The sequence below is a fragment of the Balaenoptera musculus genome, chromosome 1 (assembly GCF_009873245.2).
Source record: "Balaenoptera musculus isolate JJ_BM4_2016_0621 chromosome 1, mBalMus1.pri.v3, whole genome shotgun sequence".
Classification (NCBI taxonomy): Eukaryota; Metazoa; Chordata; class Mammalia; order Artiodactyla; family Balaenopteridae; genus Balaenoptera; species Balaenoptera musculus.
In genome coordinates, this window is record NC_045785.1 from 95560275 (window position 1) to 95586350 (window position 26076).

General features: G+C 40.8%; 1 protein-coding gene across 1 annotated transcript in view; it reads right to left on the reverse strand.

The window, feature by feature from the left end:
- The window catches only part of AKNAD1 (AKNA domain containing 1), a 33540-nt gene continuing 7464 nt past the window's right edge, over positions 1-26076 (reverse strand). The window contains exons 5-18 of the mRNA XM_036863537.1: positions 24897-25030; positions 17039-17195; positions 14908-14956; positions 14175-14282; positions 13009-13101; positions 11850-11895; positions 11604-11706; positions 11414-11499; positions 8152-8249; positions 5056-5178; positions 4853-4960; positions 2695-2776; positions 1529-1628; positions 1-785 (exon numbers count right to left, since the gene is read on the reverse strand). Coding sequence (XP_036719432.1) covers positions 654-785; positions 1529-1628; positions 2695-2776; positions 4853-4960; positions 5056-5178; positions 8152-8249; positions 11414-11499; positions 11604-11706; positions 11850-11895; positions 13009-13101; positions 14175-14282; positions 14908-14956; positions 17039-17195; positions 24897-25030 — 1419 coding nt within the window. The 3' untranslated portion in view covers positions 1-653. The remainder of the gene's footprint in view (positions 786-1528; positions 1629-2694; positions 2777-4852; positions 4961-5055; positions 5179-8151; positions 8250-11413; positions 11500-11603; positions 11707-11849; positions 11896-13008; positions 13102-14174; positions 14283-14907; positions 14957-17038; positions 17196-24896; positions 25031-26076) is intronic.

Genomic DNA, 26076 nt, shown 5'->3' on the forward strand with positions numbered 1-26076 from the left:
GTGATGACAGCAAACATTGGTCCATCCATTCAGTCACTGCACACCTCAGTGATCACTCTGCCGTATCACACTGATAGGAGATCCTTTGAGGCCTACATTTTAGGCCTCAAATTTCACATACATTTTAGGCTTAGAGTTGGAGAGACCCTTTGTTTCCTAAATTTCTTACTGGATTTGAAGACATAAGAGGTCATCACACATAAATTCCTAGTATAAGCTGATTCCCTACCCCACTCCACCCTCAGTAGAATGAGCAGTTACAGATTCTGGTATCAAGACCCTGAAAAAGACTTTTTTCGTTGTTGCTCCTAACTGAAACGATTTCCTATCTCTGAAGCACATTTTTACTTCCTTTCAAACTTTAGTTTTTGCCACACTAATAGGTAAAAGTATATTTCCTTTTTTTGATTTCTTTAATTATGTTAGGAATAACATAGATTTATTTTTAAGCAAATATGTGTTGATTTTGATTTTTAAGAATCAGAGGTCCATTTTTTGTTTCATTTTAGCACATTGTGTCCCCCATTTCTTGCAGTTTTGGTGTTTTCTCTAGAAAGTCATCTTCATAAGTTGTGTAATAAGTAAAATACTTTTGGGGTGAAGACCAAGTTTTCTCTGCATTTTTTTTTAATCCTTGGTTGCCTTGAGTCAAACTAGTATTTCAGTCTATTCCTCCATCTCTGTACTTTGGCAAGATCTTCTGCAATAGTTCTAATCATTTGATCAGTAGTTTGTTTCAAAATGGTTGCTGTCCTTAGGGCATGATCCAAAGACGAGTTTAAAATCTACAGAGGAAAAGTCCACACATTTTAGTTACATAAATTTACTACTGCTTCTGTTAATTGGGTTCCCTCATTATTGAACATTGCAAAGTGGAATTTTTGGAGTATTCTGTTTTCCACCCAGTCTATTTCTGTTTTTGAGGCTTGGTTTCCTAGGAAACCAGTCTGAGATGGAATATATTTTGTAGTGAAAGGGACAGAAAAAAGACCAACACGTGACTGATGAGCATGAATCAGAGGGTGAAGTCAGCAACCTGCTGGGCTGTTTCCCTGCTGTGGAAAAAGAGATCCGTGACAAAGAAGAAAAGCTCTTGGCGGGAGGGGCATTGAAGGAGATTTAGGGGCCATAACCACTGAGAGGTCACCCAGGGATGCAGCACATGCTGTGGCAGCATTTGAAAGTAACCTGATTGAAAATAGAAATCTACTGATGGCTCTAACCCCAGTGTCCCTGGAACAAACTTGTGAGCGGCATGCCTTCAGGTCTGCGCTGGGGAATCCTGTAGCTGAGGCACCACCCACAAAACATTTTCTCCAGGAAATTTCCCTTGGAACCAATTTAGGAATAATACAAACCATGTGGCTGCTCAGGCTGTCTTTATGTTAGTGCTGAGCACAAGTTGTTTTAGCAGAGCATTTTCTGATGCTCTCATACTGTAATAATTTAAAAGCCATCAGTTTTGTGGTCATCAAGACCAAACTTACAAGCTGCAAAGATTCTAGAGTGTTTTTTTCTAAGTCCTCACCTCAGATTCCGTTTCTTCAATACCGGTAAAGTTGCTTGAGGATGTGCTTTCAGAAATCCTGCAGGAGTGGGAATGGGGTGAGGGTGTAGCAAGGTCTGAACTGTAAAAAAGGCAAAAGCACATTGATACTTGTATAAAGTGCCATCCTCAACTCTGTGGTTCAGTAGTGGCTCTGTGTGTGTGTGTGTGTGTGTGTGTGTGTGTGTGTAGGAGGCGAGGAGTTTGTGCACCCTCTGCCCAAGGACACACAACCAAGGCACAAACCCAAGAACTCCCCAGTGGCTACATTCATACACACTGCACTGCACTATGGTAGTGGGTAGTGGGGTTCAGACTGAGTAAGTGTGACTGCACACAGCCTGCGCTCCGGTCACTCAGCTACACTGTCGATTCTGCCTCCTAAGTAGCTCTTGAATACTAGACTTCTCTCTTTCCATTTCTACCACCCTTGGCCAAGCTGCCATCATTCCACCTGGATTACTGTACTAGCCTCTTACTTGGCCTCTGTGCTCCAATCCTTGACTCCTCTAATCCATTCCCTCTCCCTTAGTAGTTAGAGTGATTTTTAAAACACTGGAAAACTTTAAAAAACACTCTGGTTAAAAAATCTCATTGGCTTCCCATTATACCTAAGAGTCTGAAATCCTTCCTGTAGCCGACAAGCCCCTGCACAGCCTGGCCCTGCTCATCTCACCGCCCCATCTTTCCCCCACTGCCTCTCCCTCTTTTAGGCTCCAGCTACATTGTTCCTGAACTTGCCAAGGGCTTTTCCACACCAGAAGGCTCTCTTAGACTGGCATGTTCTTCACTCTTACTCCTCCATCCCCTTGCTAGTTCATTCATACTTATCGTTTGGAACTCAGCTTCCCTAAACCCCCAAATTAGGTAATAGCACTCTGTATGCCCCCTTTTCCTCTACCAAAAAAGTAAGGGCAGGGACAGAAGTTGACTTCGTCACTGTGTCCTCAGCACCTGCTCAGTGTCCTGCTATTTACACTCAAATATTTGTTGAATGAATAACTGAATGATTGAAATATTAGCCAGACTTAGGTTTGAATCCTGGCTCTACTACTTATGATCTAGGTGATCTTGGGCAGGTGATCTAATGCACTAAGCACATTGCATGCATCCAAACATTGGGTAGCCATTTTGTTCATCATACTTACTTTCCTGGTATGAGTTCACATTCATCATAAGAGGATTTTGAATTTGCACTCTGGAAACAGATCCATTTTGGTTTTGAATGAGCTGAAAAATGTTAGCTGTGATCAGATTCAGAGCATCAAAAATGATCCCCAAATGGTGGATATATGGGTATCATTTCCTGAACTTTTCTGTATGAATGAAATCTTTCATAAAATTTTACTAAGTAAATAAAACTAGGGAACATGGAAAATAGCCATCGAGTATTCTGAATTCAAGAAAAGATATTCAACATTTAAAAGGAGTTTTATTAGCAGACAAGAGACCAGGACTCTAGGTTCCCTTGGTGCTAGCTGTGTGACCTGGGCATGTCTACGGGCTCAACTTCTTCATCTGGCAAATGGAGGGATAATATTTTCCAAGAGTTTGAACTGAATGGATTTCTGAAGTCCTCTCCACTACAGGAGCAAGGATTCTAGGAGTCAGAAACTAAATTATGTTACTAAGACAATTCCAGAAAATAGAGACTAAACAGAGAAGAAGATAAATGTCACCATGGAAGACAAGAAGAACGCCAGGGGAAGGAAGAGAAGAAAGTCAGTAGCCAACAAATCTGCCTTCTCTGTCGCTGAGGCTCTCTTCTCCCCCTTCTCTTGCCTCTCCTCCTCTCTTCTCTATCTTCCCCTCTTTCTCCTTCATTCTCCTGTCATATCCACTGGGCTCTAGTAGCTTGGCTTCACTCCCCCTCAGGAGGGTCCCATTTGACAAAGGAACAGGGAGAGACACGGAAGGCAGGGCAGAAGTCAGAAAGTCCATATTTAGTCATGCTGTACCCACCCAGACTTAAGTCATGACGATCAGAGGCACTAAGGAGCTCAGTCTTAACCCCTTGGTCACCTCCAAATATAGTTGTGGATTTTATTTGAAACATAGAAATTCAGAGTTGGAAAGGGTCATAGGGTCATTTGGTCCAGTTCTCACAGTCTACAGATTACAACGTCCTGACAAAGTACATTGTCTCTCAGTCTACAGGTGGGACTCACGACCTCCTGCAATAGCCCGCTCCATTTTCTGTCCGTTCTGGAGGTTCTTGTCTAACACTGAGCAAAAGATGCTTCCCTGGGACTTCTACCCTCTTGGCCACTATATGTTTACTAATGGAGTTCAAGATCACATTTCAAGTGACTCAGTTGCTTTCTTCATTCGTATGTTGGAATAAGAGGTCTCGTGGGCTGTAGGCCCCAAAACCAAGGCGATAGTAAAGAAATCTGCCTGTTGCCTCTGCAGAGTCTTAGGGACTGTCGTCTCAACAGAACACATCCAACTGGAGGATCTGGCAGCTGGGGGTAAGTAGGGGAGACATAGCTGAGGGCAGCCAGATAAACACCATTCTTTAGTCTTGGACATTGGCAGTTGTAAAAGATCAGAAACATTCTCTCTGGTGCCCTGTCCCCAGTGATGGAGAGAAAGCGCTCTGAAGGTATGAACTCACCCATGAGGAAAGGATGTCAGAGAACCAGATACAGCTGTCGTTCAGAAGCAAGACAAGGGTGTTCCCTTCCCTCCTTTGTGTTCCCTTAGCACACTCTGTGCTCCTAGCTCTTATCACATTTTTCCATGAACTTTCCTTATTTGGGTAGGAGTTCCTTTCTCTCAATAGGTTGTAAACTCCTTGGGAGGAAGGAGCCATGTTTTATTCATCTTCATAAATAAATGTTTGTGGGATTTTAGTTATTTCCAAAGACAGCAAAATTTTGCATTGAAATTAGCAATATGATGTTTAAGGAGTGTAAAATAGTCTATTTATGTGCTGAATTTTAGTGGGGATAGATCTAAAGCTTTTGCCAGTTCTGAATAATAACAATAATAGTGACAGTTATTCAGTCAGTTACTTGTTCAGCAAATATTTATGACTTGTTACCAACTTACACTGGTATAGCACTTAGTAACTTTCAAAGTCCTTTATTGCTAGGATTGCGTATCTCCCAGTCCCAGCCCAGCCTCTTGCCATCCAGGTGTCAGGCTGGATGTGGAAGTGTCAGATGAGTGCTGGAGACCTGGCAGCAGACTAGACAGGGCAGGGGCTCCCCATATGGAAGCAGTGGCTGGTATGATATGGGTCTCCCATGCAGGGAGATTAGGTTGTGTACAAAGATGGGATCTTGCAGGAGAGGTACTTACAAGGTGAAGAATTTTTATTTTCATTTAAATAGCGGAGCTGGGCAAAGGCACTTCTTTTGCTGTGATTAAAGAAATTCTGTCCCGGGGTGTTGAATATGTAATGAAATTCTAAAAAGAAAAGATTAAAAATACAACTCATTGCCTGGGAGCAACAGCTGTCCCCATTTATGCCTTGTTTTCTGAGGCGGCCCAGTCACTCTCACCTTTAGATGATGCTTTACCACAGACTCTCTGGGAGTTATGAATCTTAGTGCTGCAGTTCTCACATTTATTACTCTGCAGTCCAGTCCCAGAAGCAGAATAGCAGCTGAGTCCTGTATCAGAACCTGAAAAAGCCCAAGTTACACAAAGGAAGTGTGAGTTTTTTTTATTATAGTCCTAAAATATGCTCTGGAGAGTAGAGCCCTGATCGTGCAAGGTATGCATTAGGCCCCAGAGTGTTCAATTTCCCCAAGGGGAAATTTACCAAGGGGGGTTGCCAGCCTAGGGGTGATATTTGGACTCCCCTTATGACAACTGAGAGATGTTTTGATAGGTAACAGTTCCGATAGGAAAGTCTTAAGATTTGCCTAGCACATGTAGGTGTTTAGTAAAGGTCCTCTGAATGGATGGATCTGTGAGAATTTCGTCCATTGAATTATCAGACGATCTTGCATTTGTAGTTATTTTTCCAGATTAGCCCTGATACATCCACATTCTCTTCTTAGACCCTGCGGTGGCCAAGAGCTTGTGTTTTGTCATCCAGGCAATTGGAAAGATGGTTTTCCTCACATCACGTTCGTAAGTCCATATGGGAACTTGAATCATAGCTTTGCCCTCATCAGTACCACAGAGAGGCTAGCAGTAGAGAGCATGTGCGTCCAGTGCAGATCTGGGTCTTATTCGGCAGGCTGTGGGCAGTGGAGTTCTCCAGGTTAGGCCAGAGTGTGGGAGCATGGGCCCGGCACGTGAGCACATCACACTTGGGTGTCCAAGCAACGCCTTAGCTCCAGGAGAGACGAGGCTTGGAGCCAAAGCTTCTGCCAATGCTACCTGCCTTGCTGCACTCATGATTGCACTCATTTGTAACATTATCTTCCAAAGTGTAAATCACAAATGGAATGAGCTCTGGGAAGGATGTTTTCTTTCCCAAATCTCAGTCAATAGTCATTGAATGCCTTCTAATCCAGAAGTCAAGGAAATTACAAATAGAGGAAGAAGGAGCTACACCCTGGGAAGGTTGTGTTGTACAGGAGAAAGGACATGGGTTCAGATAGGCCTGATTTGCAGCCTGGCTCTGCCACTTATTGGCTATGTTGGTTGACAGTATGTCCACAAATTCTTTAACATGATTTTCAAAGGATAGAGCCTAATTCCTATCTCCTTGATTGTGACAACTCACAATTTAGTGACTTGCTTCTAACAAATAGAATAAAGTGGTAATGATGGTGTATAACTTCCAAAATTAGGTCATAAGAGACATTGAAACTTCCATCTCAGTCTTTCTCTTGGATCACTTGCCTGGGGGAAGCTGGCTGCCCTGTCCTAATGACACTCAAGCAGCCTTTTGGCCCACAATGGTGAGGAACTGAGACCTCTTGCCAGTGGCCATGTGTGTGAACAATCTTGGAAACAGATTCTCTAGCCCTAGTCAAGCCTTCAGATGATGGCAGTATTGGCCAACATCTTGACTGCAGCTTCATGAGAGACCTTGAACCTGAACCACCCAGCTAAATGGCTCCCAAATTCCTGACCTGCAGAAACTATGAGATAGCAAATGTTTGTTGTTTTGAGCCATTAAGGTTTGGGATACATCATTACACAGCAATAGATAACACACCAGGCTCTTCGACCCTGGCAAGTCACTTGATTTCTCCAAGCCTCCATTTACTTATCTATAAAATAAAGATAATAATTCCTACCTTACAGGGGTATTATGATAGTCAAGTGATGTATACTATATGTCAACCGTTCTCAGTTCTTTAATTTCAGAATGCTCTTACTTACACTCTTAAAATTGAGACCGCTAAAGAGCTTTTGCTTATTATAGTTTTTATCATATATCATAATATATGAAATTTTTTATACCTGTAGTAAAAATCCACCCTCCCCTTGCACTAGAGAAGAGCTGTCATACAACATTCAGTCAACTGAATGTGGATTGGTAGAGAGGTATTTATAAATTTCAAGTCATTTTTGCTGTGTAGAATCATTCAGATTTTCCTAAGACTGAAGGGGCAGTCTCAAAGCTTTTTTTTTTTTTTTAGAATTTTAAACTGAAGCATTTAAAAAATACTTTGTCATTTAAAAACAGTAATAATCTTCTTCATGTTCACAAAATAACATTTTTTATGAAAAATAGCTATTTTTGAAAACAAATCAGTGAGAAAAATGGCAGTGTTTTACGTTTTGGCAAATTTCTAAAACATCTAGCTTAACAGAAGGCAGCTGGACTTTATAGCTGTATCTCCATTCAGTCTGTTGCAATATTGTTCTTGCACAGAAAAGAGAGGACCTCATGGCCCCCCAGGGGCCCTCTGACCACACTTTGAAAATCTCTACTCTGTTCTGGTGTCTGGTATACAGTAAGTGTTTGATCAATTAAACCTACTATTATTATTAGAAAATGTGTCATCTACAGAGAAGAAATAGAACTAAATGTGACATAACAGGAAGAATACTGAGTTGAAGGAAAAAAGCAAGCCTGGTTAGCTCTCTGGCCCCCAGCTTCCTGCTGTATAAACTGGGTAGATTAGGCTCGGGCGCTGATTTTCTTCTCAGGAGCTGCCTAAGCCAGCAGGCCTCAACTCCAACTCTTCCTCACCCAGGGCAGTCCTGCCAGGGGATGTTTTCCTGCTTAAATTGTCTTTGGAGAAGGGCCCCTATGACTAAAAATCATTGGATCCCATGCACTGGTGCTCTCTGAGTCTGCTCCCCACTCTGACTTTCTTCGCTCCTATGAAATGTGTATGGACGAGTCAGCAGCAACTCTCCCGTGGCGGGTGAGCTCCCCAGGTGCAGATCACGGGTCATGCTGGGGGGCTGCCATGCAGAACTGAGGCCGCCTCGTGACTGAGTCACGGAGCCCTGTGACTCCAGGCAGAGGCAGGTGTGGGCACTTTCACCCTGCTTGACCACATCTCATTTGAATCAATTCATTATTAATTCTTTACATTTTGCAACAACAACAATAATAATAATAACCAACGGGCAGCACCCTAGTCTAAGTAAAGCTATTTGACGTGGCAGATGGTCTGCTGGCAGTGAGTGGACCCCAAGGAGAGGGATCATGACAACTGGCCCCAGACCCCTCAACTTACCGAGAAGTGAGTCTGGGTGCCGTGCCTTGTCTTGAATGGCAACAGGAAACCTTCCACGGTTGATTCCTCTGTGGCCTTTTTTCTCCATTTTTTGCTTCCTAAATAAGGTGCATAAAATCCCATAAACTTTTAGTATACTGCAAATGGCGATAGTGAGAGGACTGGTAAAACTGAAATGTGAGATTTCTTACATCAGAGCCTGGAATGAAGGAGGGTGCATGTCATCCTCAACGCAGCTATCCCTCTGCCTGCCTGTCTGAGAGCTGCCCTGTGAGAAAGTGCACCCAGCACAATTTGGCCTGAAAAGAACATGCATACCAAACATTAAAAGTAAATCTGTTTTGTTTCCCTGAGGATACTATCTAGTCATGATATACATAAACAATATAGAAATTTGAAGTATGGTATTATAAAATTTGGAGTTCAATTCATTGTCTCAAAACCAGTTCTTCTCAGGGGAAGAAGCTGTACTGCACGTCAGTACCAGATCACGTGGCTTTGGATCCATAAGCACAAGTTGAGTGATCCAAAAAGTCCAGCAAGGTGGATTTTGTCCAGTGTCTACGGGGCTAAAGGCTATGAGAGCGTGTGGGGTTAATTTTAGCTGTGCAAGGCCAACAGGGGGCATCAGAAAGATGCCCTACGACTGTCACTTACCCGGGACACTTCCTCCGACCTGTCTGTAGCTTCTGTCTCCCTCCTTCACAGAAATTCTAACTCCTCCAAAGGAGTTTTAGTTGATAGCAATTCTTAAGAAAGCTCTAGCTCAGCCCACGGAATACTATAATAGCCCCTAGGGAACGCTGCTCATTCTTAGTGTGGAGGGCACCGTGCCCAAGATGTCCTGGATGTAGCCAGTGAGTCAGGAATAAGACTGATTCCCGGGGATGGAGTTTGAGCCTCAGGCCTTGCTTGCAAATGTGTGCATGTCCCGCTGCGCCTGGGCCTGCTGCTGGTGGAGAGAGGCACCGTGCTTGGAGTTTGTGAGGTTGGGGGCTGAGAAACCAGGCCCTTTCCCTCTTCTTGGAAAAATATGCTCTCCTCATGAGTCACATATTTTCTCACACCTCATTTTCTGTCTCCACCCTCCTCCTCTGGGGCATTTGAACATCTGCTCTCCAAAGTGGAAAACTTGGATGGCACTCAAGTGAGTTTAGTCCAACACATGACTTTCTTTTTCTGCCTCTTTTAAACTTCTTTGTGCACTAAAATCTTCTTGCCAAAAACAGCTCAGGGCAGTTCTACTTGAGAAGACAGTTTTTCAACAAGACCAAAAAGCTGAAGTATACTCTTAAATCCAAAATTCTGCATCAGACATAAAGGGATAAGTGTTTTACACGTAGTATATATGTTATTTATCTGCATATATATAAATATCCTTCAAACAGTACGTACATCAGTAGGCTAAATAAAGAACACATCCCATCTGAGAGAGAGCTAATCTTCTAAAAGAGTAAAGAGTATATATAGCCCTCTGTTCAATAAATTCCTCAGGAATGATATAGTTTACCAAGATTTCAATTTATAAATCATGCATATTGCCACATCACACCCCAGCAGTTGATTTACTGTTAGATCTGATTTTACACTTGGTTGTGTTTTGCCTTCCATCTTGTTCATTATAAAAGAGAAAATGTAGTCTAGAACACCAGTCCCTGTCTTGGTACTTTAGTGGCTCTGTGAGGTCTAGACTACGAATTTGGAAGAGAAATATTTAGTACCTTGAAAGCTTAATCAAAATGTTTTTTTAATGTCAAACTATTTTTATTATACTTACTAAAACCTAAAAAAAAATGTCAAAACCTAGGTTTTAATTCAATAAAAAAAAAATAGTGGATCTGGGATGACTCAGGGATTTGGCATCATTTGTGACCTTTGTATTGAAAGGAGAGTCAAAGCTGATGACGGACACGTTGGTTTAAAATAATGGTCCACACCAGATGACACACGGATATTTAACCACAAAACCATGCTGTTTCTTTTTTTAGAGGGCGGAAACTCAATAGGATCCTTATGACAAGTGCTCATTCCCGTGCTGGCATGCTTTCCAACAGGAAACTTCGGTCTTTCAGACCTTGTCATCTGCCTCTATTAGAATCCATTATGTTCATGTAATAGTGGTGGCCAAACAGCCCCTCCCTCCTTGCCTCTCCACCTTCCTAAGGTCAATTAGCCAACCTTTGGCTCCAGTCCACAGTGCCTCTCGAGCTTGGAGGAGGCACCTCTTGCTGACTGATAGAAGCTTCAAATAAATGATTCTGAATCCACGTGGGCTAACAGCTGACCAAAGAGTGTTTCAAAACCATTAAGGATTTCTCCTTAGGATTTCACATCTACAGCTTTTTACCCGATTTACAGCTTGTCACCTCTGGAAGATTTCTTGCTGAGGGATGTGGAGAAGTAAACCCTGGGGCATGGGATTAGGCTTATTTCCAATGGGATTGGGGGGCAGAGGTGGGACCCAACAGGGTAAGTTTTCATTCATTGTGAGGAGAGAGTAGTGAGGCTGCAAGCTGGTACACAATGGTGTATAATAATCTCCCACGTGGGCAAGTTCAAAGGGAGCCTAAAGGTCAAACCACCCTCCATACGCTGTGGTCATGATTCTTAACCAAGAGGCCTATCAGAATCATCTGGGGAGATTTAAAAGAAAGATTCCCGGGCTTCCCAGGTGACGCAGTGGTTAAGAATATGCCTGCCAATGCAGGAGACACGGGTTCGAGCCCTGGTCCGGGAGGATCCCACAGGCTGCAGAGCAACTAAGCCCGTGCGCCACAACTACTGAAGCCTGCACGCCTAGAGCCCGTGCTCGGTAACAAGAAAAGCCACCGCAATGAGAAGCCCGCGCACCACAACAAAGAGCAGCCCCCGCTCACTGCAACTAGAGAAAGCCTGTGCGCAGCAACGGAGACCCAACGCAGCCATAAACAAACAAATAAATAAATAAATAAAAATTAAAAAAAGATTCCCACCAGGGCTTCTCCCCGGGGAGGCTGATACAGTAGGTGAGGCTGAGGCATGTGCATTATTTTCAAGTCCCCTGGTAAGGTTGATGCTCTCCGCAGTTGAGAGCCGCTGCTAGAGGGATTTGCCCATTGGGAGGGAGACCGGGCTGCCTGTCCAGCCCTGAGGTCTGTGATTCTGTAACTCGGCCCGTGGCTGCTGGCGCCTGTGCAGTTAGTTGATGCCCATCCTCACTGGAGTTACTATCCCAGGACCGGCTCCCACCCACCCTGGGAATTTAGCAGCTGGAAGCCCTCACCATTCAAGGACCCGGTGGCAGAAGGCACAGCGTGCACCGGTCGTCTCCGCACCGTCCTGCCTCCCCGAAGCGTTGTTAGGCTCCTCCTGCACCACAAAGCACACACAGATGTGATGTGACCGAGGAAGTGACTCATCCCTCGGCTGCTCAGGCACAGCCCTGCCAGCCGCGTGGACCCCGCCAAACTCACCATCTCAGGACTCCTCCACTCTGATTTCTGGCTCAGTGGGGCCTGTGCTGTAACAGCCTGGGGCTTAGAGAAAGAAAGCTTCCACCCTGCCTTGACTTCCTTCCTTCTCCAGACATTTAAAAATCTAGTACAGATGAGAGAATACTCTCCCCACCCTGTTTTCTCTTTCCTTTAGTTTCAAATTACACCAAGCTCCACCAAGAGGATGAACCAATTTAAGATGATTTTTAAATCCTTCAATCTGACCACTGGTTAGCAGAGTCTAAAAGCCTTTCCAAAGCAATGTATTCAACTATGAATTAAAACAAGGTTTAGGGACTAACTAGAGGCCTAAATTATTGTTTATATGTCCCTGTTTACCACACACAAAAATCACACTGTGGAACTGAAAAGGCTGACACCACCCTTACTATGGTTTTACCCTTTATGTAAACAGAAAATAAACGTACTTTTCTCACCATTATAAACAATAGTGAGAAATAAGCATCATTGTACAGACAGCTTTTTCTATATTTTGAATTACTTCCTTAGGAAATGTCTGGGTCGAAGGTTGCGAAAGTGCTTGTGTGATGATACGTGTGGCCTAACTGCTTTCCACCAAAGTTGTACGAATTACATAGCCGCCACCAACGCTGGCGGCTCGTTTGTCTACACCTTCCTCTGCATCAGGAATTATCCCTTGAAAATGTTCTTGTTAATTTAAAAAGTAGGGGTGGCTCCTTGTGTTATTAACATTTCCTCTGTTATTAAAGGAGATAAACATTTCCCCATATGTTTATTTATTGGTTGTATTTCCTACTTGTGACTTTTAGTTTTAATCTTTTATCCATTAATTTTTTGGAGGGTTTCAGTGTTTTCTTATTAATAAAAACAACCATTTGTTGATTGCTCCTTGTGCCAGGTACCTCTCATATCACCTCCTTTATCCCTTACCACCATCCTGGCATGTCGTCCCCATTTTAGTGATGAATAATCTGCAGCTCAGAGAATTTAGGCAGCTCGTCAAGGTCACACAGAGTGAGTGGCAGAACTGGCATCTGAGCCTTTCCCTGTACGCTTGTGTCCTTAACCACAGAGCTACTCCTCCTTCATGCCCTTGTCAGAGCAACTTTGTATGATAAAAATCTTAATTCTGAACAGTGTTTGCTCTTACTATTTTCCAAGTTGTCTGCCTTTCTTAAAAAGATTTACTGTGGTTTCAGTTTTGCAAACATTAGTTGAAATGTTGATATTGTCAAAGAGGTGGTGAAAATGGCCAAGAAACATATGAAAATGGGTAAATTTCACAAATAGTCAAAGAAATACAAATTAACCCAGGGAGATATCAGTTTTCATTTATCACTTTAGCAAAGGTTGGAGAGAAAAAGAAAACAGATGCCCTGGTTTGGCTCAGGTTGGAAGGCACCTTCATTCCCAGGCACTGTTGTGGGCACCACTTTGCTAAAGGCCAGTTTATCCAAATTTTCACTGTGTATCTTTTGAACCATTAACTGCAATCCTAGGTTTTTATGCAAAGGAATTAATCAACTATGGCCAAAGGTTTGCATATAAAATTATTTTACTGAAGCAGTGTTTCTAATATCAAAGAACTGGAAAAAACTAAATGTCCATCAATAAGGGATTGGTTTAATGAATCAGGGTACACCCATACAATGAAATACAATGCAGTCCTTAAAAATGAAGCTGTAGGTTTATTCAATAACTGTTGAGAGGCCCACAATATAATGTTGAATGTAAAAAGCATATCCTAAAACAATACATGTATGGGGACTTCCCTGGCAGTCCGGTGGTTAAGACTTCGCCTTCTAATGCAGGGGGTGCGGGTTCAATCCCTGGTCAGGGAGCTAAGATCCCACATGCCTCTCGGCCAAAAAACCAAAATGTAAAACAGAAGCAATATTGTAACAAATTCATTAAAAATGGTCCACATCAAAAAGTCTTTAAAAAAAAACCCAATACATGTATGATCCCATTTTTGTAAAAATGCGTATGTGTATCAGAGAAAAAAAAAGACCAGATATACACTAAAATACTAGCAATGGTTTTTCTGTCAATGAAATGTTCCTCTGTATACTTTTCTCTATTTTCTGATTTTTTTGCAATAAGCCTGTATCGCTTTTATAATTTTAAAAATAATGAGGTTTTTTTGCTTCATTTTTCCCCTGTGTTTTCTTTTATTCTGGGCCTTCAGGGAGTATCTCCGCACTTCACAGTTAAGGCAGATTTACATTAGCAGAATGTAGGGGGGGTGCCCTCCGCCTGAACTGGGAGACCTGGGATCCAGTGTCTCCTGTCATTTGCGCTGGGCAAATCTCTTCACCTTTCTAAGCTTCCAACTTTTCTTCTGCAAAAAGTCTATGCAAACAGCAAAGCTCCGAACCAACAGAATTATTACTGCTTATTGCTTATTATAATTTTGTCATTATTATTTTAGACCCAAGGCTTTTAATCCCAGTATTTCTGATTCCTTTTTAATGAAATCATCTCGAAGTGTGGTCCCCAGACCAGCAGCATTGACATCACCTGGGAGCTTGTTAGAAATGCAGAATTGCAGGCTCACCCCGGACCTACCGAATCGAAGCCAGCGTTTCAGTAAGATCTGCAGGTGAGTCCACGGCAGGCTGCAGTTGCAGAAGCCCTGATCTAGAACAGGTACCTCAGGCAGGTTTCTCCTGAGTTCTGAAAGAGTGGAGAGGGTTAGCAATATGGGCAGCTCTCACCAGCACTAACGCCCAGGGCTCTGGTTAGTATAAGAGCCAACTGATCTTAATTATGCCAATTTCAGAGTCACGTTCAGCCATACTGGTTGGTTAAAGAGCCAAGGCAATGAACTGAACGGAGCCAGGACGGGGCTGCAGGACATTACTCCAGAAGCCGAAGACAACCTCATGGTCATTTGATCTGGTTAGTCTAGTTTTTAAAAAAAAAAAAAGCAGTTTGAATTTTAGAGTCAGTCCTTGAGCTTCCTGGGCACCCCACTTTGGGGGATTATTTGGCTTTTGTTTAATCTGGTGAAGTCACTGGGAATTTAATTTCAGCACTCCTGGGACAGTGGGACCAAGTGACCACTTGCCCTGTTCCCACCCTCCCTCCCCTGGGCGTCTCTATGGAGAGAGGGCCCCCAAGGAAGCCAGGCTCCCGGAAGTGGAAGCGGTGGTCCAAGCCCACTTCTCCCTTCTCGGACCCTCGGGAGGGGCCCGTCGCTGCCCTCTTTGCTGGGCTGTGGGACCAGCCTGTCAAGTTCCTCGGAAGAGGGGGCCTCCTGTGTCTGTGCCGGAGGGCGGGGCGCCCTGTCCCCTCTCACCCACATGGCCCCGGCGCCACGCAGGACGGCCAGGGTGCTCCTTGGGTAGCTGGGGAGCCGCATAGAGGGACTTGCCATTAGGGCTGCAGTCCCACAGGAGGTGACTCAAAATTGGTTCTGCTGCGTTTCCACACCACCCCTAAGGCATCATCACATCCTGCCTGGAGTCCCTTTCCCCGGACTCCTCACCTAGCTACCTCCTTCTTATCCCCCAGTACTCAATTCAGATCTCACCTCTGACCCTACCCTCCCACTGTGAGTTACTTTTGGTCATATCCCATCACCTAATTGTCACGGTACCTAACACCCAGGTAATGTGCTTACTGTGAGCCAGGCCCTGTTTTAAGTATGTATATTAACTCATTTAAACGTCCTAATAATATCATTAAAATTTCTAAGAAGCTGCCAGGTGAAGCCAATGCTGCTGGTCTGGGGACCAACTTTGAGATATTTCATTATAAGGGAATTAGAAATAATGGAATTAAAAACCCCTGGGTCTAAAATGATAATGACAAAATTATAGTAGACATAATAGTTCTGTTGGTTCAGACCTTTACAGTTTGCATAGACTTTTTGCTAAAGAGGAGTTGGAAGCTTAGGCAGGTATTATTATCCTCACTTTATACAGGAGGAAAATGAGGCACAGAGAGTTTATATAAGTTTCTTAAGGTCACAAAGCTGATTAGTGACAGAGCTCGTATTGATATTTGAACCCAGGCAGTCTGGCTTCACAGTCCTAAGGAATGCATTATTACTTGCACCTACATAGCACTTTTAACATTCTGTAATTCCACGTTAATTTTATCTGTTCATTGTATGTGTCCCTCATGGAAATGTAAGCATCTTGAGGGCAGGTGGTTTGTCTACCTTGTTTATATTGTATCCCCAATACCTAGAAAAGTGCCTAGCATTTAGCAAGAAATATTTACTGAATGAATGGATAATACTAGAGGTAGACTCTCTTTTCAGGGCTATTTATCACAAAGTTATAGAGTCCTCATCATCTCACAACAGTTGCTATAAGCTTGGGACCAGTTAAGAAGAGCAAACCCAGACCTGAGGGGAGTGCTGAGCAGGAGCCTGGGCTACCTCACTAGGCTCCCTCACACCATGTTGAAGCTAATTTCGGTTCAGGACTAGAGAGAGAACCAGCTGCGAACCTTGGGGATCATTTGTTAAATCCACAGTGGCTCAGAGTTTACTATACTGAGTATTCGCTCCATACCAGGCATTCAGTCAGTTGTTCGGGCTACAAAGATGGGTACAAAGGCACAAGGACAAATGAGACACGATGCTATGGGGACACAGAGGCTGGGGTGAAGAATTCTGCCTGGAGTGGGCGGCTATGCATCAAGGTTATAAAAATGGGCTGACTCGGAAGATGGGCCTTGAATGAATGGGATTTTGCCAGGCAGGTAAGGGTTTTGAGGAGGCAAACATACTTGTTTGGAAGGGCTAACATTTATATAATCTTCAATATCCTGTCCTAAACTCTGACAAAAACCTATTCAAGTTTTGAATAACAGCCACGGGCTGTGTCTTCAAATACAGTCAACTTAAGGCAATTATCCAGATGATTCCATTTGTCAGAATTTTCGTGTATTCTGAAATGTTCTGATAGTTGAGGTTACAAAAAGTACTATAGAAAGACACTGGTAATTGATTTGAATTCCTGGTTTTGCATATGTAGACAATCCAAAAGAATTTAACTTGAGAGAAAGAAAATGTAGAAGTGGACTCATGAGAAATGGTTCTTTCACTGAGTGTGTTATTCTTTATGTAGCAGAGATAGTACAAAACTATTAAGATGAAAAATTATTTCTTCCAGGCACGCAAGATCTACAAAAAATGTTACTATTCATCCAGAAGAAATAGCTCTTCAGCAGTTCATCAGTTTAAGCTGTATTGTTACATCCTAAACCAATAAGATATTTCAAAAACCAACACTTGAAATAGCTTCTAATTCTTAAAAGCTGGTTCCACTTTAAATAATATGATTCATAGGCCTTTGGAAAGTTAAATTTTCATGAAATGTTAAGATAGAATTCAGTGATTCCATTAATTAGGATTCTATAAATACATAAAAACCATTTTTCCTGGCACGAAATTAGGCTGTGGGCTGCTATATTACCTCATTTGAGGATGGGGAGGATGTGGATGACAAGTCATCCGGGTTGATTTGAGAACTCACGGGAAGAGAGACAGCTGAAGTATGTTTGCCTTTATTAATTTTCTCTTTAAAATCTTCAAGTAGCATCTCCAACGTGAAGATTTCACCTTCTACTTTTCTAGGTAAATATAAACACACAGGCATCTTATTGAGTATGCAGTCAACATTCTAATTAGTAACAACAGTTCTTGAGTATAGCATTGATCTACATTTTTAACGTGGTCTATCTTCAGACAGGAAGGATAATGGACACCTGCCCCGACAGGCATCCTGTTTATAGTTTCACTCCAAAGGCCTGGGCTCTAACACTCATTTTTTTCTTCCAGTTTTATTGAGATATAATTGACATACAGCACTGGACAAGTTTAAGGTGTACAACATAATGACATGACTTACATACAACACGAAATGATTATCACAACAATTTAGTGAACATCCATCATCTCATATAGATACAATATTAAAGAAATAAGAAAAAATTTTTTTCCTTGTGATGAGAACTCTTAGGATTTACTCTCAACAACTTTCATATATAACATATAGTAGTGTTAATTATATTTATCATGTTCTATGTTTCTAATTCTCATTTTGTTATTCATTAGCTGTGTATCCTTTGGCAAATCACTGAATCTGTGCCTCCAATGTCTCAACTATAACATGAGATAACAATACTTTGCTTATCTGGATCTGATTATTTTGAGGTCTCTTACAGTTCTAGGAGCTATGATTCTAGGAAAATAGTGATTTATATCAACTGAAAAAGAATGATATGAAAAACCTGAATAACTTAATTAACAAACTTGATCCATAGGTATATGTACATATAGGTATATGTGTATATATGTACATGCATATATAAATATAAATATATGTTTTGCCCCCAAAGAATTAATTTTCCTCAAATTCATTAAATTTATAAAAATTTATCTCATATTACTCCACAAAGAAAAATCTCAACAAATTCCAAAACATTAAAAATTATACCACTTCTTTCCCACTAAGATCAAGAACAAGGCAAAAATATTCCTTCTCACCACTCCTATTCAACATTGTACTTGAAGTCCTAGCTAAAGCAATAAGACAAAAAAAGGAAAGAGGAGGTATACACATTGGAAAGGAAGAAATATAATTGTCTTTGTCCACAGATGACATGATCATCTGTGTAGAAAATTAGAATCAACAAAAAAACTTCTGGAACTAATAAGCAATTGTAGTGAGGTTGCAGGGTACAAGGTTAATATATGAAAGTCAATCACTTTCCTATATTCTTTTAATGAACAAGTGGAATTTGAAGTTAAAAACATAGTACCATTTACATTAAGATCCAAAAAAATTAAATACTTAGGTATAAATCTTAAAAAATATGCACAAGATCTATATAAAGAACATTACAAAACTCTGATGAGTGAAATCAAAGGACTAAATAAATGTAGAGATAGTCCATGTTCATGGATAGGAAGACGCAATATTATCAAAATATCTGTTTTTCCTAACTTGATCTATAGATCCAGTGCAATCCTAGTAAAAATCCCAGCAACTTCTTTTGTGGCTATTGACAAACTGACTCTAAAGTTTATATGGGGACTTCCCTGGTGATCCAGTGGTAAAGAATCTGCCTTCCAATGCAGGGGACTTGGGTTCGATATCTGGTCAGGGAACTAAGATCCCACATGATGTGGGGCAACTAAGCCCGCCACAACTACTGAGCCCACATGCCTCAACTAGAGAGCCCACACGCCACAACTAGAGAGAAGCCTGTGCCACAATGAAAGATCCCACATGCTGCAACTAAGACCTGACGCAGCCAAAAAAATAAATAAAATAAATATTTAAAAAAATAAAGTTTATATGGAGAGACCAAAGACCCAGAATAGCCAACATGATATTGAAAGATAAGAACAAAGTTGGAGGACTCAACTTCAAGACTTACTAGAAAGCTACAGTAATCAAGGCAGTGTGGTATTGATGAAAGACTAGACAAATAGATCAATGGAGCAGAATAGCCAGCCTACAAATAGACCTACATAAAATTAGTCAACTGATATTTGACAAAGGAGTAAAGGTGATACAATGCAACAAAGATAATCTTTTCAACAAATGGTGCTGGAACAACTGGACATCCATGTGCAAAAAAAAAAAAAATGAATCTAGACACAGACCTAACACTCTTCACAAAAATCAACTCAGAATGGATCATAGACCGGGAATAGAAGGATCATGTTTATGTATAGAATGAGTTGGGAAATTTTCCCTTTTCTTTTTATGTTCCAGAAGAGTTATTTAAAGTCTTTGTTGAACTCACCCATAGTCCCACTTGGATTTGGTATCTTTTGGGGGTTTGACTGTTTACAGTCTTTTCTATTTTTCTCTGGTTATTAGTCTTTTCAGATTTCCTACCACTTTTTGAGTAGAGTTTAATAATTTATATTTTCCTAGAGATTTGTCCGTTTCATCTAGATTTTAAACTGTGTTGATATGAAGTTGTCCAATCCTATTTGATCTAAAATTTTTATTCTGATATTTTTCCTTTCTCATTCTTTATGTTATTTATGCTTTTCAGTCAGACTTTCCAGTGGTTTATTTTATAGATATTTTCAAAGAAAATGTTTTATTGATCAAATTATTTTAAATTTCATTTATTTCTCCTTCCTTTTATGAATCTCTTCCTTTTGGGGGGTTTATTTTGCTGTTCTTTTTCTGCCTTCCTGGTTTGAATACTTAGTTTTTTGGTTTTGAACTTTCCCCCCTAATAAATGCATTTTAAAGCTATAAATTTTCTTCAGAGTACTGCTTTAGCTACATTACATTGGTTTTCATGTTATTTTCTCATTTATATTGACTTATAGATTATTCCTAACATCCATTTTTATTTCCTATTTAACACAAGAATTATTTAGATGAGTGTTAAATTTTTCTTATTCGATTTTTGCTATCTTTTTATTATTAATTTCCAGTGATCAGAGAATGTGAGTGGTATAATTTTTTAATACCTTTTTTAGAGAAGTTTTAGCTTCTCAGCAAAATTGAGAGGAAGATACAGAGATTTCCCATATACCCCCTGCCTCCACACATACATAACCTCCCCCATTATCAACATCCCCACCAGAGTTGTACATTTGTTATAATTAATGAACCTATATTGACACATCATAATCACCCAAAGTCTATAGTTTACATTGAGATTTACTCTTAGTATTGTACATTCTATAGGTTTGAACAAATGTATAATGACATGTGTCCACCTTTATCATATCATACAGAGTATTTTCACTGTCTTAAAAATCCTTTGTACTCTACCTATTCACTGTCCTAAAAATCCTTATACTCTACCTAAAAATCCTTTGTACTCTACCTCCCCCCACCCTAACCCCTAGCAACCAGTGATCTTTTTGTTTTTGCCAGTTTTGCCTTTTACAGAATGTCACATAATTGGAATCATGCAACATGTAGCCTTTTCAGATTGGCTTCTTTCTTAGTAATATGCATTTAAGTTTCATCCATGTCTTTTCATGACTTGATAGTTCATTTCTTTTTAGCACAAATAATATTCCATTGTCTGGATAGACCACAGTTTATTAGTGCAGTTCATCTACTGAAGGACATATTGGTTGCTTCCAAGTTTTGATGATTCTGAATATAGCTGCTTGAAATATCCATGTGCATGTTTTTGGACACAAGTTTTCATCTCCTTTGTGTAAATACCAAGGAGCATGATTGCTGGATCATATGGTAGAGTATATTTAGTTTTGAAAGAAGCTGCCAAACTGTCTTCCAAACTGGCTGTAGCATTTTGCATTCCCACCAGCAATAGAGTTCCTATTGCTCTGCATCCTCACCAGCATTTGGTGTTTTTAGCATTCCAGATTTTGGGCATTCTAATAGTGTGTAGTGGTATCTCATTGTTGTTTCATTTTGCCATTTCCCTGATGATATATGATGTGGAGCATCTTTTCATATGCTTATTTGCCATCTGTATATTTTCTTTTGGTGAGGTGTCTGTTAAGATCTTTAGTACATTTTTTAATTGGGTTGTTTTCTTACTGTTGAGTTGTAAGAGTTCTTTGCATATTTTGGATAACAGTCCTTTATGAAAAGTGTTTCATCTTCTCATTCTCTTTACATTGTCTTTTGCAGAGCAGAGGTTTTTGATTTTAATGAAGTCTAGCTTATCAATTATTTCTTCCATGGATGGTGCCTTTAATGTTTTATCTCAAAAACCATCACCATAACAAAGGTCATCTAGATATTCTCCTATGTTATGTTCTAGGGGTTTTATGGTTTTGCCCCCCAAAAGCACCAAATCCAAATGGGATTATGGGTGAGTTTACCAAAGACCTTAAGTAACTCTTCTGGAACATAAAAAGAAAGGGGAAATTTTCCCAACTGATTCTATAGATAAACATTAGGATATTTATTAATATATTTCACTAGATTCATAAAAGAGATTAAATAGATTTCTAAACCCCATTTGATTAAACTTTTTCCTAAATTTAAAAATATCTAATTCTAGTAAGCTAGGAATGGAAGATGGAAACTTTCTCGATAAAGCTTATCTACTTGAACCTACAGCAGCCATTATACTTGGAAGAATTCCCAATACCATTAGGAACATGACAAGAATGATTGTTTTCACTAGTATTATTCAATGTTTTTTTGGAAAACCTAGCAAATGAAATAAAGCAATAAAAAGAAATGTGATATAGAAAAGTTGGTGGGAAGAAAAGATATAATGTATAAATATTTAAGGGGAAAAGGGAAGTTGAGGGGAACTATTATTATTTTCTGATTGTCATACCTAAAAACTAAGACAATCAACTGAAAATCAACGAAATAGTAAGAAGATTGTGTCAGGCAGCCCCGTATAAGTTAAACATACAATTTTCTTTATTTCCTGTATATGGATTAGAGAAAACATCTATTAACAACACACAGAGGGACTTCCCTGGTGGTCCAGTGGTCAAGAATCTGCCTTCCAATGCAGGGGACGCGGGTTCGATCCCTGGTCTGGGAACTAAGATCCCACATGCTGTGGGGCAACTAAGCCTGCGCTCCACAACTACTGAGCCCATGCCCCACAACTACTGAGCCTGCCACGCTCTGGAGCCCGTGCACCACAACTAGAGAGCCCACATGCCACAACTGCTGAGCCTGCGTGCTCTGGAGCCCATGCCACAACTAGAGAGAAGCCCGCGTACTGCAACAAAGAGCCCATGCACCACAGTGAAAGATCCCGCATGCCGCAAGGAAGATCGCATGTGCTGCAACTAAGACCCGATGCAGCCAAATAAATAAATATTTTTTTAAAAGGTATGTGTATAATCTTGACTCTTAAAAAACAAACAGAAAAAGTATAAAATAGCTAAGAACAAATTTGACAAAACATGTAAAATCTACTTGAAGAAAACATGCTGGGGATGTTTTCATGGGAATGGGATGGGAATACTCATTGCAAAGATTTTAATTTTTCCTGAACAGATCTGTAAATTCAACAAAATCCTAAACAAAATTCCAATGGAATTTTATTAAAGAAATTTGGTTCCTAAAACTATATTTCTCAAAAAAAGTGACTCTATCAATGAAAAAAAAGGAAATTTGGTGAGCTGATTATAAAGTTTATTAGTAAGAAGAGTGTGCAAGAATAGCTAAAGAAAGTTTAAAAATGAGAAACATTTAAAAATATACACTAACCTATAGTAATTTAGAACTATGTGGTTAATGTAGAAATAGAAACAGAACAATGGGGAGGATAGACCCAATCCCATGTACACATGGGGGTTTTTTATATGATAAAAGTGGCTTTTCACCAGTGGGGAAAGGCTGCCCTATTCAACGAGTGGTCGGACAAAGATCTAAACATGGAAAACCAGACTGATAAATAAAATATAGGAAAATATGTTCTAGTCTGGCAGGCAGAAGGAAATTCATCAGATGACAAGGAGAGACTGAAAATTTAAAGGAAGTGAAATGACGGAGCAAGGCCTCAAGGTAGCAGGAAGAGATAAGCTCAAGGACCAAGGCTGGAGAGGTTGGAAGGTGAGTGAAGGAAGAAAGAGGAGGTGAAAACATGCAGATCTGGAGGTGGAGAAAAGACATTTTTTGAGGGAATTTGTGATCTTTTCTGTAAAGTAGAAGACAAGAGTGTATGCCGATAGTATCAGGGAGGAGGGATTGATGGAGGCAGAACCCCATTTCTTGACTCCTTGGCTTCTGGTGCTAGTGTGTGAAAGAATCAAATGACCATCAGACTACATTCTGACAAACAAGATACATGAAATCCAAACAATGTTGTTGAATATTACCTTTCAAAGGCAATAATAAGAAGGTTTTAATAAGAGCACAATAGCTGACTTAAGCAATTAGCCAATTAATTTGCAGAATTCTTTCCTTTACAGAAAGCCATCAACAATGGCCTTTGGACCCATCATTTAGAAAGTTCTCGACACACCAAGACCTCAAGGGTTGGATTGGGTTCTGCTTTTTGCCACATTTTGCCCATTTGAGAACAAGAGGAGCTGAGCACACTTTGCTTGCTCTGAGGCAGTTCTGAGGTGAGTTTTGGGAGAGGCTGAGTCCTTCCCTTGCCCCAGTGTTGAAAGCTTCTCCTGTATATGGGATATAATTGCAGTTGGAACTCTTTTGATTTATACTGGGGCCAGGCACAGTGTGGGTGTAACTAAGCTATAAATAAGGCATTGCATAACTTTGGTCTTAATGCGCACAGAGGCCTGTCTTTAAGACGACTGCCAAAACAAGTGGGATTTCTTGGAAAATAAATATCCTTACTCTATTAGTTTTTAAACAAATAGTGAAAGCATGTGGAGATCCTTTTTTCCAAGAAAAAAAAGCCTTTGGGGGAAAAAAATCAATATTAAAACCTCATCCTTGCTGTCTAATTACTCAGTATTGAAATAACAATAGACAGAGATTTCATTCATTTTGAAGAAATAATACCTCAGGACACTAGTGCCAAAATATAAACCATTAAAATATTTTGTCATCAAGAATGAATTCATGTTAAAATGCTATGAATAGAAAGAGCTGAACTTACAAATATTAAGCCTACTAAATGGGTTCTTTAAATTCATCCCAGGAAATTATATGAAAACAATCCTAGCCTTGAGTCCTGGACTACATCTTAAAATTATTAAGATTGGAAAGAGAAGAGCATGGTGCCATCAGAATGGCCAGCTGGAATCTTCATTCAATATGATTGTGCACCCAAGTTTCTAATGTGAATTAATTCAGGAATCATTTGACTTCAAGCTTTAACATTTCGCCTTTATCAGGATTTGTGGGTCCCTCACCCCCACGCTAACCAACATAACAATGATTCATTCCTGCCTGCTGTCTCTCTGGAATTGTCTGTGCATGAGGAAAAAGAGGGACAGAAAAGAAGAACCAGGCAGGGGAAATATAGGCAGGAGTGGGATGAAGGAGAGGACAGGACAGGAGGAGCTTGGAGAGGAGAGGGTCCTCTGGGGTTAACATGTGAGCCTTTCTAGGGTTTCTTGTACTCTTCTGAGTCTCAGAACCAATTATAATGACATCCAACAAAATGCAAGGTGGTGGCACAATGTCTCCCCTCCAGGAGACCATTATTCATTTGGGGCACTCTATCTGGGTCAGTGCCCTGCACAGGACCTTACACATAGCAGGAATTCCGTACTGTTTGTTGCATGGGGTGACACATTCAATGGTGGCACAGTTCTTGCTGACCCAAGACCAATGGCTCTCCAAGCACTAAGCCATCAGCCACATCAGAATCCCACCCGAAGGAGATTACCTCTGACCCTTCCACCTTACACAGTTTAAGCCTCACCTTTCTGGATCAAATTCGTCGACAGCTGGGGATTCATGCTTGTGGACTTGTTGTTTCAAAGTCAGATGCTTCTCCTTATTGGCCAGAAACTCCTGTTCCAGCAGTTCGAGGTGTCCCTGAAGTTCCTCGAGGACCTGTAGCAGTGAAGTCACTGGAATCATTCACAGGTAAGTCTGTGTGTGTAGTTGTTTTTCTCCAAAACACAATGAGGATGTACCCCACAGTAGTGTCAAAACAAAGCCATCATCCTTCTCCTGGCAATTGTTTTGTTTCAGAGTCTGACATCTAAAATGTAGACAACCCAAGAGCCATCTCAGCATTTATGACACCTCATAGCACATAGCTGAAAAATATGGTCACTTCTGATTTCTCTCCTAGAACCCACTCGGAGGTGTTTAAATTTTTGTTAATGGGACATTCATAATCCTACATATTTGCAGAATAATTTTTAGCTCATAGAGCACTTTTCCATTCATTATCTTATTTAATCCATGCATCAATGTTGTAAATGTGGCAAAGTAGATTTATTATCCCAGTTTTATAGAGGAGGAAATTGGGGCTCTAGAAAGTATGTCAGAAGTCACATAGATCTTAGAAAAGAACTGAAGTTAGAGGACCTGGGATTGAATCTATGGCACTTGGAGATGAAATGGGGAAGGAACATCAGGAATTTTAGTCAAAAGCTTCAAATGGGTCTTCCAGATGTAGCCTCATGCAGATGAATGTTTAAACTGTACAGGTCAAGGTCTTATCTCGATGCACAGAGGCTGCAGCCCAGCAGCCCCAGTCACTAAACATTCCCTGAGCACTGCCCATGTTTGGTCCTGGGCCAAAAGTGTGAGAGACACAAAAGCTGTATCAGGCACAGTCCCTGGTCTCAGGGATTTTATTCCAGTTGGGAAAAGAGACTGTGGGATGGAATACTTTGCTATGGTTCAATGGAAGAAGTGAGACTTAAGTCAGGCTTAAAGGACTCAAGAGGGCTTGGATCAGGCAGTATCTGTGAAAATGGAGAGGAAAGGATGAATTGGAGAGATATTGCCAAGGGCAAGAATACTGCATCATGGGATTACAGAATCAAACACACCAGGGTTCAAGTTCAGACTGTCACCTACTAATTGTATGATTTTAGTCACCTTGAATTCTAAGTTTCAGTTTTCTGATTTGAGATAATAATAGC